This window comes from Scyliorhinus canicula, chromosome 16, assembly GCF_902713615.1.
Source record: "Scyliorhinus canicula chromosome 16, sScyCan1.1, whole genome shotgun sequence".
In the NCBI taxonomy this organism is placed as follows: domain Eukaryota; kingdom Metazoa; phylum Chordata; class Chondrichthyes; order Carcharhiniformes; family Scyliorhinidae; genus Scyliorhinus; species Scyliorhinus canicula.
Window position 1 is genome coordinate 92,854,377 of NC_052161.1, and position 15,308 is coordinate 92,869,684.

General features: G+C 46.1%; 1 protein-coding gene across 2 annotated transcripts in view; it reads right to left on the reverse strand.

Annotated features, from left to right (window-relative positions):
- LOC119979364 (ephrin type-B receptor 2) overlaps window positions 1-15,308 on the reverse strand; it is a 715,489-nt gene that overhangs the window by 141,206 nt on the left and 558,975 nt on the right. For both annotated transcript variants that reach the window (XM_038821482.1, XM_038821481.1), the window contains exon 5: window positions 6,921-7,256. In XM_038821482.1, the coding sequence (XP_038677410.1) occupies window positions 6,921-7,256 (336 nt within the window). The remainder of the gene's footprint in view (window positions 1-6,920; window positions 7,257-15,308) is intronic.

A 15,308-nucleotide genomic window follows, 5' to 3' on the forward strand; every position in this document is an offset into this window, starting at 1 on the left:
AACTGAGGCAAAATATTGATCTGGCATCTCTGCCATTTCTGTGTTCCCCACTATTAACTCCCCAGTCTCACCCTTCTAGGGACCAACATTCACTTTAGCTACTCTCTTCGCTTTTATATACGTATAGAAGGTTTTACTATCCTTTTTTGTATTTTGCGCTAGTATTCTTTCATAATTTACCTTTGCTCTTTTATGACTTTTTTAGTAACCCTTTGTTGATTTTTAAACGTTTCCCAATCTCCCAGCCTGCCACTGGTCTTTGCAATATGCTGTTCCTTAGTTTTTGTCTTTACGTTATTTTTAATTTCCTTGCTCAACCATGGATTTTTTTTCCCCCTCGAACAATCTTTCTTCCTCCCTGGAATGTATGTTAGTTTGGAGGAATTGAATATCTCCTTAAACAACTACCACTGCTCATCAACTGTCCTACCTTTTATTTAGTCTTCCTGCCCAGTTTAATAGGGCCATATCTGCCCTCATCTCTACATAATTACCTTTGTTTAGCCCATATGCTAATGTGGGACTCCAGTTTCTTGTCCTCAAACTGAATTTGAAATTCTCTCGTGTTATGATCACTCTTCCCTAGAGGATCCTTAACTATGAGCACATTAATTAATCACATTGTGCAATGGAAAAACAACTCTGTGTTGCTCATCACTTGCGGCACACCCGAGTTTACCGTGAACTGACTGAAACAAAGAAACGTGGAGTGGGAGTAGAGTTTTCTGTCGACTAATTTGAAAAGGATTCTTTTCAACATTTCCTGCCTTCTTTCTCCAAACCTGTCACACTCTCTCACGCACTGCATTGAATTGTCTAATGAACCAACATCTATTTCCCCCTTCAATGGTTTGTAACATACATCATCATTATTCCCTGCCATGGTGAACGTCGGAGTGAAAACATTCCGTTTCAATTCCCTTCTCACTTTCAACTCACTTATTTTAATTCACGCTCGCCAATATTTGAACTCTTCATCATCAGAAAAATCAATATGTTCAATTTCTTGCTCATGACCTGAAATCCATTTTAATAACAACAGCGGATTTTTCACCTTCCTTCATAATTTAAATCTCTGATAGCTGAGACCATCTTTGTGACTTTGATCGGAGCTTGCACAAAGCACTCTGATAACTATCACCATAAACCGATACAGAAATGGTATAGCCCCGTTCAGCTGGAAGGTGATCAATCCTTATTTTATCCTCTTTACATTTTGTGCATTTAGAACAAGATTATGTCAACAATGGTTGCTGGAACAAACCTAAAAATGTCAAGAGCCAGGAGTTTAGGGAGAGCTGCTGATTACCGAAGAATAATAGTTACCATTAATCACCGAGATCAGGCTCAGACTATTTATAAAGTTCACCATATCTTCTGTTTTTGAATATGGATGGCGTGCGGTAAACGTTTAAGTGTTTGTTTACAATAGAGGGGTTTTAGTGTTGATGGCTAAAACACAGCCTCCTTCGTGAATGGTACCACCACACATTATGTAACCATGAAGAATGTCTCACTACTTAAAGATGGGGCAGCATATTCAAATCATGAGCTTCATCTTAAAGGATTTGGGGCAACATGTTGACATTCCAAAAGATTTCTGGGGAAACACATCATAAGATGTAATGTGAGATATCAGTGTGGATTGGAAGGTGGCTATTGAGGCAATTAATGTCTTTTCAAAATTCTGTGCCACAGAAAGCACAGAATCACCGTACAGAATACTGGGAATCACTGCACTATCGCCCTACAGAATACTGGGAATCACTGCACTATCACCCTACAGAATACTGGGAATCATTGCACTATCACCCTACAGAATACTGGGAATCATTGCACTATCACCCTAAAAAATAATGGGAATTATTGCACTATCACCCTACAGATAACTAGGAATCACTGCACTGTCACCCTATAGATAACTTGGAATCACTGCACAGTAACCCTATAGATAACTGGGAATCACTGCACTGTCATCCTATAGATAACTGGGAATCAATGCGCTGTCACCCTATAGATAACTGGGAATCACTGCATTATCACCCTATAGATAACTGGAAATCACTGCATTATCACCCTATAGAAAACTGGGAATCAATGCGCTGTCACCCTATAGATAACTGGGAATCACTGCATTATCACCCTATAGATAACTGGAAATCACTGCATTATCACCCTATAGATAATAGAATCACTGGACTATCACACAACAGAATACTAGGCATCTCTACACTATCACCGTATACAGTACTGGGAATTACTGCATTCTAACCGTACACAATACTAGGAATCACTGCATTATCACCCTATAGATAACTGGGAATCACTGCATTATCACCCTATAGATAACTGGGAATCACTGCATTATCACCCTATAGATAACTGGGAATCACTGTATTATCACCCTATAGATAACTGGAAATCACTGCATTATCACCCTATAGATAACTGGGAATCACTGCATTATCACCCTATAGATAACTGAGAATCACTGCATTATCACCCTATAGATAACTGGATATCACTGCATTATCACCCTATAGATAACTGGAAATCACTGCATTTTCACCCTATAGATAACTGGAAAGCACTGCATTATCACCCTATAGATAACTGGAAATCACGGCATTATCACCCTATAGATAACTGGAAATCACTGCGTTGTCACCCTATAGAAAACTGGAAATCACTGCATTATCACCCTATAGATAACTGGGAATCACTGCATTATCACCCTGTAGATAACTGGATATCACTGCATTATCACCCTATAGATAACGGGAAATCACTGCATTATCATCCCATAGATAACTGGAAATCACTGCATTATCATCCCATAGATTACTGGAAATCACTGCATTATCACTCTATAGATAACTGGAAATCACGGCATTATCACCCTATAGATAACTGGAAATCACTGCATTATCACCCTATAGATAACTGGAAATCACTGCATTATCACCCAACACAATAATGGGAATCACTGGACTATCATCCGACAGAATACTAGGAATCTCTACACTATCACCGTATACAGTACTGGGAATCACTGCATTCTAACCGTACACAATACTGGGAATCACTGCATTATCACCCTATAGATAACTGGGAATCATTGCATTATCACCCTATAGATAACTGGGAATCACTGCATTATCACCCAACACAATAATGGGAATCACTGGACTATCATCCGAAAGAATACTAGGAATCTCTACACTATCACCGTATACAGTACTGGGAATCACTGCATTCTAACCGTACACAATACTGGGAATCACTGCATTATCACCCTATAGATAACTGGGAATCACTGCATTATCACCCTATAGATAACTGGGAAGCACTGCATTATCACCCTATAGATGACTGGGAATAACTGTATTATCACCCTATAGATAACTGGAAATCACTGCATTATCACCCTATAGATAACTGGGAATCACTGCACTGCCACCCTATAGATAACTGGGAATCACTGCATTATCACCCTATAGATAACTGGATATCACTGCATTATCACCCTATAGATAACTGGAAATCACTGCATTATCATCCCATAGATAATTGGAAAGCACTGCATTATCATCCCATAGACAACTGGAAATCACGGCATTATCACCCTATAGATAACTGGAAATCACTGCATTATCACCCTATAGATAACTGGAAATCACCGCATTATCACCCTATAGATAACTGAAAATCACTGCATTATCACCCTATAGATAACTGGGAATCACTGCATTATCACCCTATAGATAACTGGATATCACTGCATTATCACCCTATAGATAACTGGAAATCACTGCAATCATCCCATAGATAACTGGAAATCACTGCATTATCATCCCATAGATAACTGGAAATCACTGCATTATCACCCTATAGATAACTGGAAATCACTGCATTATCACCTTATAGATAACTGGAAATCACTGCATTATCACCCTATAGGTAACTGGGAATCACTGCATTATCACCCTATAGATAACTGGATATCACTGCATTATCACCCTATAGATAACTGGAAATCACTGCATTATCATCCCATAGATAACTGGAAATCACTGCATTATCATCCCATAGATAACTGGAAATCACTGCACTGCCACCCTATAGATAACTGGGAATCACTGCATTATCACCCTATAGATAACTGGATATCACTGCATTATCACCCTATAGATAACTGGAAATCACTGCATTATCATCCCATAGATAACTGGAAAGCACTGCATTATCATCCCATAGATAACTGGAAATCACGGCATTATCACCCTATAGATAACTGGAAATCACTGCATTATCACCCTATAGATAACTGGAAATCACTGCATTATCAACCTATAGATAACTGGAAATCACTGCATTATCACCCTATAGGTAACTGGGAATCACTGCATTATCACCCTATAGATAACTGGATATCACTGCATTATCACCCTATAGATAACTGGAAATCACTGCATTATCATCCCATAGATAACTGGAAATCACTGCATTATCATCCCATAGATAACTGGAAATCACTGCACTGCCACCCTATAGATAACTGGGAATCACTGCATTATCACCCTATAGATAACTGGATATCACTGCATTATCACCCTATAGATAACTGGAAATCACTGCATTATCATCCCATAGATAACTGGAAAGCACTGCATTATCATCCCATAGATAACTGGGAATCACTGCACTGCCACCCTATAGATAACTGGGAATCACTGCATTATCACCCTATAGATAACTGGATATCACTGCATTATCACCCTATAGATAACTGGAAATCACTGCATTATCATCCCATAGATAACTGGAAAGCACTGCATTATCATCCCATAGACATCTGGAAATCACGGCATTATCACCCTATAGATAACTGGAAATCACTGCATTATCACCCTATAGATAACTGGAAATCACTGCATTATCACCCTATAGATAACTGGAAATCACGGCATTATCACCCTATAGATAACTGGGAATCACTGCATTATCACCCTATAGATAACTGGATATCACTGCATTATCACCCTATAGATAACTGGAAATCACTGCATTATCATCCCATAGATAACTGGAAATCACTGCATTATCATCCCATAGATAACTGGAAATCACTGCATTATCACCCTATAGATAACTGGAAATCATGGCATTATCACCCTATAGATAACTGGAAATCACTGCATGATCACCCTATAGATAACTGGAAATCACTGCATTATCACCCTATAGATAACTGGAAATCACGGCATTATCACCCTATAGATAACTGGAAATCACTGCATTATCACCCAACACAATAATGGGAATGACTGGACTATCACCCGACAGAATACTAGGAATCTCTACACTATCACCGTACACAGTACTGGGAATCACTGCATTCTAACCGTACACAATACTGGGAATCACTGCATTATCACCCTATAGATAACTGGGAATCACTGTACACTCACTGTACAGAATATTGGGAATCACTGCACCCTCACTGTACAGAATATTGGGAATCACTTCATCCTCACTGTACAGAATACTGGGACTCACTGTACACTCACTGTACAGAATACTGGGAATCACTGCATCCTCACTGTACAGAATACTGGGAATTACTGCACCCTCACTGTACAGAATACTGGGAATCACTGGACCTCACTGTACAGAATACTGGGAATCACTGTACACTGACTGTACAGAATACTGGGAATCACTGGGCCCTCACTGTACAGAATACTGGGAATCACTGTACACTCACTGTACAGAATACTGGGAATCACTGGACCCTCACTGTACAGAATACTGGGAATCACTGTACACTCACTGTACAGAATACTGGGAATCACTGGACCCTCACTGTACAGAATACTGGGAATCACTGCATTCTCACTGTACAGAATACTGGGAATTACTGCACCCTCACTGTACAGAATACTGGGAATCACTGGACCTCACTGTACAGAATACTGGGAATTATGTGGGATGGGTATGGCCCACACTCGCCAACCTGCCCTTGGGCCTACGGAGGCCTTTAAGTGACCAATTGACGACAACGTAAGTACAGAATCTGCCTCCACTGCCACAATATGTTGAGGAGTGTGAGGCGGGCAACGTTGGGAAAGCCATTTTTTTGACCAAAGCTTGTGAAGAGTTTGGAAGGAAGGTGAGAGGAAACATCCTTTGTGGTTTGTCCTGTGTGCATCGGGGTAACGGCCATAGGATCAAACCCTTCTTTGTGCCTCCCCGTCAAATGCCCAGCCCAATAAAGCCTGGGACTTAACTAGGCCGGGCCACCGTCAACCATATTTGTCATGGTGCTTGTTGTCCGAGTCATATCTACTACTGAGTTCTGGTGCTGCTGGCACTGTAAAGGCGTCTGGCCAATGTGATTGGCTGCCAGCTGTCAGAATGTCATTGGCTGCCAGCTGTTGGCCAATGTGATTGGCAGACAGCCGCCGGCCAATCTGATTGGCTGCCAGCAGCCGGCCAATGTGATGGGCAGCTATCTGTTGGCCAATGCGATTGGCTGCCAGCAGACGGCCAATGTGATTGGCTGCCATCTGTCGGCCAATGTGATTGGCTGGCAGCCCTTGCGGGCGGGCCTCTTTCTGTTCAGGATCGGAAGTCTTGCTCTCTACTTGTTCGGGTGGGGGCTGGGAGGTTAAGACCACAGCCTTTTCTCAAACCCATTGGCTTGCGACTGACTTTTAGAAAATTTGTGGGAGGAGTGGGGTGTGAGCTACACATAATATTGAGCCTTTAAAACTGTTCATGGGCTTTGGGGAGCTGCAGATGCAGTGGGGCTCTTTGAGATGATTTAGTCTCCTCATTGTCCAGGCATCCTCATCACCCACACACACACAGTCACATGTCAGCCAGAAGGCATAGAAAATAAATATTGAGGTTCTTACCAGCTTGATTGGTGGTAATATTGACAGATGCAAAGTGAGGTGGGTAAGGACTCTGATCAGACACTCCGTTCACAGCCTGGATCTCGAAGGTATACTGTGTGTGTGCCAGCAGATCACTGATGTACACATGAGGCTCAGTCAAGCCCAGCTGACGCGGGACAAACTGCACATTGTCCCCACACCGTGTGCAGGCACCACCGCCCGAATTGCAGCTCTTACAGATCACGTTGTAAACCACATCTTCCCGACCCCCTGTCTCATGGGGTGGATACCACTCCAAGTTCAGGGATGTTTCATTTACGCTGGAGATAACTGCCACTGGTGCTGAGGGTGTAGCTTTGGAAAAATAGAACAAAAATTCAAAGCATTAGTCCCAATAAAAACACAATACATAGTCAGTGCTGGAAATTTAATGTGCAAATCTTTGATGATTAAATGTAGCTAATAGAAAAAGTGGTGTCTGGAGCAAATTCCCCCAGGCGTTGGATAACATTACCGACACTTATTTTTGAACAACTGGTTCTGTATGATACGGTATTATTTTAGGAAGGGAACAATAAGGCTGTAAAGGGAGCTGTGTATTTATTCCTAACCTCTGAAATAGAAACATATCCTGTCAATTCATTTTCTGTTGTTTCCCCTCTCTGAATGACTGGAGTACAGTTCCATTACTATAAGATGAAGATCTTTATGTTCAAACCTAACTTTTCCACTGCCAAACATCTAGGCCAAATATGCACGAGGGTCATATATTTTCATGACTCTTCCTGGTAGCCACTTCCACCTCTGATGATGACGATCCTTCACTTTAACCTTTCTGGTTCAACTTCAGACTTCTTTCTCGCAATCTATCCCTATCATGACCCTCTTTCTGAAATAAAAATGGATAAACTCAGAAGGTCTGGTAGCATCTGTGGAGCGAGAAATAGAGCAAATGTGTCTCAGGGGGCATGCATTGTGAAGACGTGGGGTCCGCTGAGTTACCCCTCCGGCCTTGTTGCCAACGCCTCCCTGCCCTCCCCCCGTAACTCCCATCCTGCACCACCCACCTCCAACTTGGGTTCCACTGGAGGGAAATATACAGCAGCCGCCCTCTGATTGGTCAGTTGTTCTCGGGTAGGCAGGATTTCCACCCTCAGCATCTTTGATCCCGAGAAAGACGTGCTATTTTCCGGTTTTCCGGCAGGTCTTCCTGAAAATAGGCGTGTTACAAGGCTCTCCGGCAAATGAGCAAGACTCCTGTCAACTATGTTGACTTCCGCCCATAGAATGTGAATGCAAAACACTGGGGACAATCCAGATTGTTTTCTATTCATTCATGGGTTATGGGCATCATGGATTAGGGCAGCATTTATTATTCGTCCCTAATTGCCCCTGAGAAGGATGTGGTGAGCTGCCTTCTTAACACATTCTGTTCTGCCACTTTACCCTCTCGAAGAAGATCTCTGTATTTTTTAGCTCTGATCATGAGGGCAAAATACTGATTTTCTTTTCTAGATGTCACGTGTTGAGCTCGCTTTGCTCTTGCAATTTCAAGCACCTCCTCATTACCGTGATCTGTTCACGGAATTTTTAGCATATGCTTAGCATCCACATTTCAAAGGCCTTGATTCTCTTTATGGCCCAGATTTCTGAGGCAGAGGGAAAATGGTTAGAATGTAGCATCAGAGGAGTTTTTCCTTGTTACAGGCTTGAATTTTCTTGTTGTTAACACAGCCTTCAGTTTCACAAAAGTACTCCTGCCTATCACTATGCTTCTAACTTTGACATCGCATTTACCATCTTCTGTTATCAGTTTTCATAAATAAACATGATGTGTTGGGTACTCTGGATCTGTGGAGACTGTGTTTACCTCAGCAGTAACACACACAGGCTACCAACACTTGAAATAGTACAACACTATTTTATTAAGCTAAAAACTGTTGAACATACTTTCACTGTGGGTTAGCACGATGTGAGATTAAACTAAAGACCTATGCCTATCCTAACCAGTCTATGCACTCAGCACATGGTGAAGATCTGTGCTGTAAGCTGTAAACTCTGTCCTTCTAAGAGGCTGCATCCCGAATGAGCGGGAAAACTGATGCCCTCTGTCTTTATAGTGAGTGTGCTCTAACTGGTGATTGGCTGCAGTGTTGGGTGTGTTGATTGGTCTTGCTGTGTGTCCATCAGTGTGTGTGTCTGCACCATGATATACTGGTGTATATTATGACATCCTCCCTTTTATAAAAAAATGTATGTTTGCGGCAATAAATAATGTGTGGTGATAATGTTCCTAACTACGTGTGGGGTGCGAAGACATATTTACAGGACTATGTACATGAAAACTAAGCTATTTACATGGGAAGGTGCCTGGTGCAGATAAACAGTATGCAACAAAAGAGTAACTAGATCAACATTATATACAAACCAGGGAAATGATCAAACAAAGCAACAAAACAATTCAGAGAGTCCATAAATTCGAAAAGTTCATAAATTTAATCTCTGAGGTGGGCGACGAATTCTGGTGGACTGCCTCAAGGGTGGGTCGAGAGCCGCCGGTTCCGTAGCGGGCTGGACTGCGTCAAAGTCAGGAGGAGGCAGAGTGACAGGGAGCTCTGCATAGTCCGTGGCAGGGTCAGTAGGAGGGTGAGGCGACACCGGAGGATGACGTGGCGAGCGTGGAACGAGACGAAGGACGCGTCGATTGCGGCGCAGAATAGAGCCATCCGGTAGACGACCGGTAGACGACCCAGGAACGAGCTGGAGGCCACCTGCCGAAGGACAACAGTGGTTGCAGACCAGCCACCATCCGGAAGATGGACGCGGACGTTGTCATCTGGAGCCAGAGCAGGGAGATCAGCTGTGCACGAGACAGCTGTATCCGGCGAAGGACCGGAATGTGGTCGAGGTCTGGGACATGTATGGATGGCACTGTCGTCCTCAGGGTGCGATTCATGAGTAGTTGGGCTGGCGACAGGCCAGTGGGCAGTGGGCGGAGCGATAGGCCAGCAAGGCAAGGTAGAAATCAGACCCAGCATCGGCAGCTTTGCATGGGAGCCTTTTGATGATATGTACTCCCTTCTCTGCTTTGCCGTTGGATTGGGGGTACGGGGACTGGACATTACATGGGCAAAATTGTACCACCTGGAAAAGTTGGACCATTCTTGGCTGGCGAAGCAGGGGCCATTGTCTGACATAACCGTGAGTGGGATGCCATGTCGAGCAAAGGTTTCTTTACATGCACGAATGACTGCAGGTGAGGTGAGGTCGCGCAACCGTATCACCTCCGGGTAATTAGAAAAGTAGTCCACGATCAGGACATAGTCTCTACCCAACGCGTGGAACAGGTCGATGCCCATCTTGGTCCATGGTGACGTGACCAACTCATGGGGCTGCAGGGTCTCACGTGGTTGGGCCGGTTGGAAGCGCTGACAAGTGGGGCAGTTGAGCACGGTATTGGCTATGTCCTCATTAATGCCGGGCCAGTACACTACCTCTCGGGCCCGTCGGCGGCACTTCTCCACGCCCAGGTGGCCCTCGTGTAGTTGTTCCAGGACAAGCTGGCGCATGCTAAGCGAGATGACAATGCGGTCCAGTTTTAGAAGAACCCAATCAACTACCGCTCGATCATCTCTGACATTATAGAATTGAGGGCATTGGCCCTTGAGCCACCCGTCCATTAGGTGGCGCATGACACACTGTAGCAAGGGGTCGGCCGCCGTCTCGCGCCAAATTTGGACGAGGCGTTCATCCGAGGCAGGTAGATTGGAGGCCGCGAATACCACATGGGCGTCAACCTGGCAGACAAATCCCGCTGGGTCACATGGAGTGTTGACTGACCTGGAGAGAGCGTCAGTAACGATGAGGTCCTTGCCTGGGGTGTACACCAGCTGGAAGTCATATTGCCGGAACTTGAGAAGAATACGCTGGAGGTGAGGCGTCATGTCGTTCAAGTCTTTCTGTATTATATTGACCAGCGAGCGATGGTCGGTCTCGACGGTGAATTGAGGAAGTCCGTAGACATAATCGTGAAATTTAACACCAGTCAGAAGGCCCAGGCATTCCTTTTCTATCTGCGTGTAGCGCTGCTCCGTGGGAGTCATCGCACGTGACGCATATGCAACGCCGGCCCATGATGAGGCCTCATCACGTTGAAGGGGCACTGCTCCAATGCCGCATTGACTGGCATTGCTTGAAATTTTGGTCTCCTTTGCTGGATCAAAGAAAGCTAAGACCGGGGCCGTTGTCAGTTTTGCCTTGAGTTCCCTCCATTTGCGCCCGTGGGCAGGGAGCCATTGGAAGTCTGTCGTCTTCCTGACCAGGTTCCTGAGAGCCGTGGTATGAGAGGCGAGGTTAGGGATGAATTTCCCTAAAAGGTTGACCTTACCCAGAAAGCGGATGACCGCCTTCTTGTCCTTCAGGTCTTCATAGCTTTGATGGCAGCTACCTTGTCCGCATCCGGCTGCACACCCAATTGGGAGATGTGGTCCCCGAGGAACTTAATTTCTGTTTGACCAAAAGAGCACTTGGACCTGTTGAGGCGGAGGCCATGCTCATGTATCCGTCTGAAGACGTGCTGGAGGCGATCAATGTGCTCCTGTGGGGTGGTGGTCCAGATGATTATGTCATCGACATAGACGCAAATGCCTTCAATACCTTCCATCATTTGTTCCATAATCCTATGGAACACTTCTGATGCAGAGATGATCCCAAACGGCATCCTGTTGTAGCATATCTTCCAAATGGGGTATTAAACGTGCAGAGTTTCCTGCTGGATTCATCGAGCTGGATTTGCCAAAATCCTTTTGAGGCGTCGAGTTTGGTAAAGAGCTTGGCGCGAGCCATCTCACATGTGAGCTCTTCGCGCTTGGGAATGGGATAGTGCTCACTCATAATATTGCGGTTGAGATCCTTGGGATCAATGCAAATTCTCAGTTCGCCGGAAGGCTTTTTTACACATACCATGGAGCTGACCCAGTCGGTCGGTTCTGTGACTCTGGAAATCACTCCTTGGTCCTGGAGGTCCTGCAGCTGCTGCTTGAGGTGGTCCTTAAGGGGTGCTGGGACCCTGCGAGGTGCATGCACCACAGGCGTGGCATTCGGTTTTAATTTAATTTTGTAGGTGTACGGGAGCGTGCCCATGCCCTCGAAGACGTCGTGGTATTGGTTGACAATAGCGCGAGCTGCACCCTGAAATCAGTGTCCTGAAAGGCAGAGGCGTCAGCAGGAGGGAGAGAGTGAACCCTCTGAACTAGGTTCAACAGCTTGCATGCCTGCACGCCAAGCAGGGAGGCTTTCAAGGATCCCACGATTTCAAATGGAAGGATGGCTTTGCGTGACTTGTGCGTCACTTCAAGTTGTCATGAGCTGCTGGCAGCAATGGCATTGCCATTGTAATCTAATAGCTGGCAGGCTGATGGCAGGATGGCTGGTTTGGCACGAAGGCTTTGGAGGTCAGACCGCGCAATGAGATTGGCGGAGGCACCGGTGTCCAGGCGGAATCATATTTGGGACCGGTTGACCGTAAGGGTGGCACACCACTCATCGTCCGGATCGATGCTATATACCGGTAGAGGCTGGATTCTTTGCTTCCGGGACACCCTGTTTTTTGTGATGATACCGACTCGAAAAGGCGCCTTCGGGTCCTCGGTGTCAATATCGGGTAGCAAGTCCGAATCGGGCTCGGTGACGTGGGTTGAATGGCCTGGACATACCTGCGAGGCTGGCTGGAGCGACGAGAGTTGGCAGGCTGAGCTGATCTGCATAAGGCAGAACAGTGGCCAAGTTTGCCACATTGCAGGCATTGTCGGGATTTGGCAGGAGATTGTTGCTTTAAATGGGCGGAGTGACAGTTGCCGCATGTTGTAGCGTCAGTACGCTCGCTGCACCACCGCGCATGCGTGGTGCAGTCGTACGTGGTGCACGCCTGCGCAGTACGTTCGTTGACGTTCCCGTCCCCTCGTTCGGTGAACAAAAGCTCGGGAGTCCCCAAAAAGCGCGCAAAATGGCCGCCCTCATCCAGGCTGAGGCCCTGGAGTTGCTTGATTGCTTGGACTCGTTCTGCCTCATGGGGTCCTTGCCGTGCCGTTTCAGTCGCTTGGATGTGGGAATATCGACTAGTGGCGTGTTCATGCAGAACGCAGGTCTCGATGGCAATCGCTAGGGTGAACTGCTTAACCTTGAGGAGCTGCTGGCGTAGGGGGTCCGACTGAACACCGAAAATGATCTGGTTGCGTATCATGGAGTCGGAGGTGCACCCGGAATTACAGGATTGCGCAAGGATGCGGAGGTGGGTGAGAAAGGACTGGAAAGGTTCATCCTTACCCTGCAAATGCTGTTGGAAGACACAGCGCTCGAAACTCATTCACCTCGATGTCGCAGTGACTGTCAACCTTGAGGAGGACCGTCTTGAATTTTGATTTGTCTTCACCATCAGCAAAGGTGAGAGTGTTGAAGATGTGGATGGCGTGGTCCCCGGCTGTGGAGAGGAAGAGAGCGATCTTCCTGGCGTCTGAAGCAGCTTCCAGGTCTGTGGCTTCAAGGTAGAGCTGGAAGCGTTGTTTGACGATTTTCCAGTTGGCCCCTAGGTTACCGGTGATGCGGAGTGGCAGTGGCGGGCGGATGCTGTCCATATTGCAGGATGGCTGTATGCTGGTGGAAGGCAGATCACTTACAGGTAGGTCTAAGAAGTTCCAACATCAACTACTAGTACCATGATGTGTTGGGTACTTTGGATCCGTGGAGACTGCGTTTACCTCAGCAGTAACACATACAGGCTACCAACACTTGAAATAGTAAAACACAATTTTATTAAGCTAGAAACTATTGAACATACTTTCACTGTGGGTCGACACTATGTTAGATTAAACTAAAGACCTATGCCTATCCTAACCAGTCTATGCACTCCGCACATGGTGAAGATCTGTGCTGCAAGCTGTGAGCTCTGTCCTTCTGAAAGGCTGCATCCCAAATGAGCGGGAAAACTGATGCCCTCTGTCTTTATAGTGAGGGTGCTCTAACTGGTGATAGGCTGCAGTGTTGTGTGTGTTGATTGGTCTTGCTGTGTGTCAATCAGTGTGTGTGTCTGCACCATGATATACTGGTGTATATTGTGACAGATTGGCCGTGCTAAATTGCCCCTTAATTGGAAAAAATGAATTGGGCACTCTAAATTTATTTTTAAAAAGCGGACAATACAGGTGTAGGATGGGATATGAGGCAGATGCAGGCAGGTGGGTTTTGATTGGCCTCTATGGGAGTGAGGGTGTGATGTGAGGAGTGTGAGACAGGTGTGATGCCAGGGGCACAGAGGTGGTGACTCACCTGAGCTGCACTAAGGAGGTCATTCATCTTCTTCCTGCACTGCATGCTGGTCTGCCTGCTGAGGCTGGCAGTATTGACTGTCTCGGTCACCTCCTTCCCCGATTAACAGTAGCGGGCTGGAGCCTCCTGCTCAGTCTGGGGAAGAGGGTGCCCCGCCTCTCCTTAACCGCATTCAGCATCCTATCAAGGTCTACATCCAGGAACCTGGGCTGGTATTTGTCCCGCCATCTTCTTGGCTGGAATGAGAGTGTGTGAGGAGTGGGTGCTTAGAAGCAGCTCCAGCCTGTCAAGCTCTCCAGCACCAATTCTGGCCCCAGTGAATCCGACACCGGCAGGAATGAGAACTGCTCTAGATTCGCTTAGGCAGAGTGCTGGCCCATTTGCAGGTCCTGAATTGCTCCACAAGTAGCGGCCCCAACATGAACCGCAGGGATTTCAGTCCCGGCATCAACACTTTGGGCTGGAATTTTCCGCCCCGCCCGCTGCAGGAATGCCACGGGGAGATGCGGACAATGGAAAAATCCATTGACCATAGGACCCGGCCAGAGAATTCCGCCCTTAGTCTCTTATTCGTTCGTGGGATGTGGGCGTCGCTGGCTGGGCCTGCATTTATTGCCCATCCCTGAGGGCATTTTTAAGAGTCAACCACATTAGTCTCCCAAACGGGGAATCCTGCCCATGGTTCTAAGTTAGGATGGTGAGCGACATGAAGGGGAATGTGCGGGTGATGGTGTTCCCATGCCTCTGCTGCCCTTGAGTTTCTACGTGGTAGAGGTCGCAGGTTTGGAAGGTACTGCTGAAGGAGACTTGGTGAGTTACTGCAGTGTATCTTTTGGATTACCTCTCCCACTAAATGTGTCTCGGTAGCACCAATACTGACCAAGCCCTGAAGGATGTATCTGAGACTCAACCTGTGGCAAGTGGTGACAGAACCAAAACCTATTTGAAATCAACCTCACCAATCTATCTGTCATTCATGCATCTCTCCATGACAGTAATGATAGGAGTGATCACACTGAACACACCTTATGTGGGCACTCCCACTGTGCTAAAGGGAATAGATTCAAAACACATTGGACATCC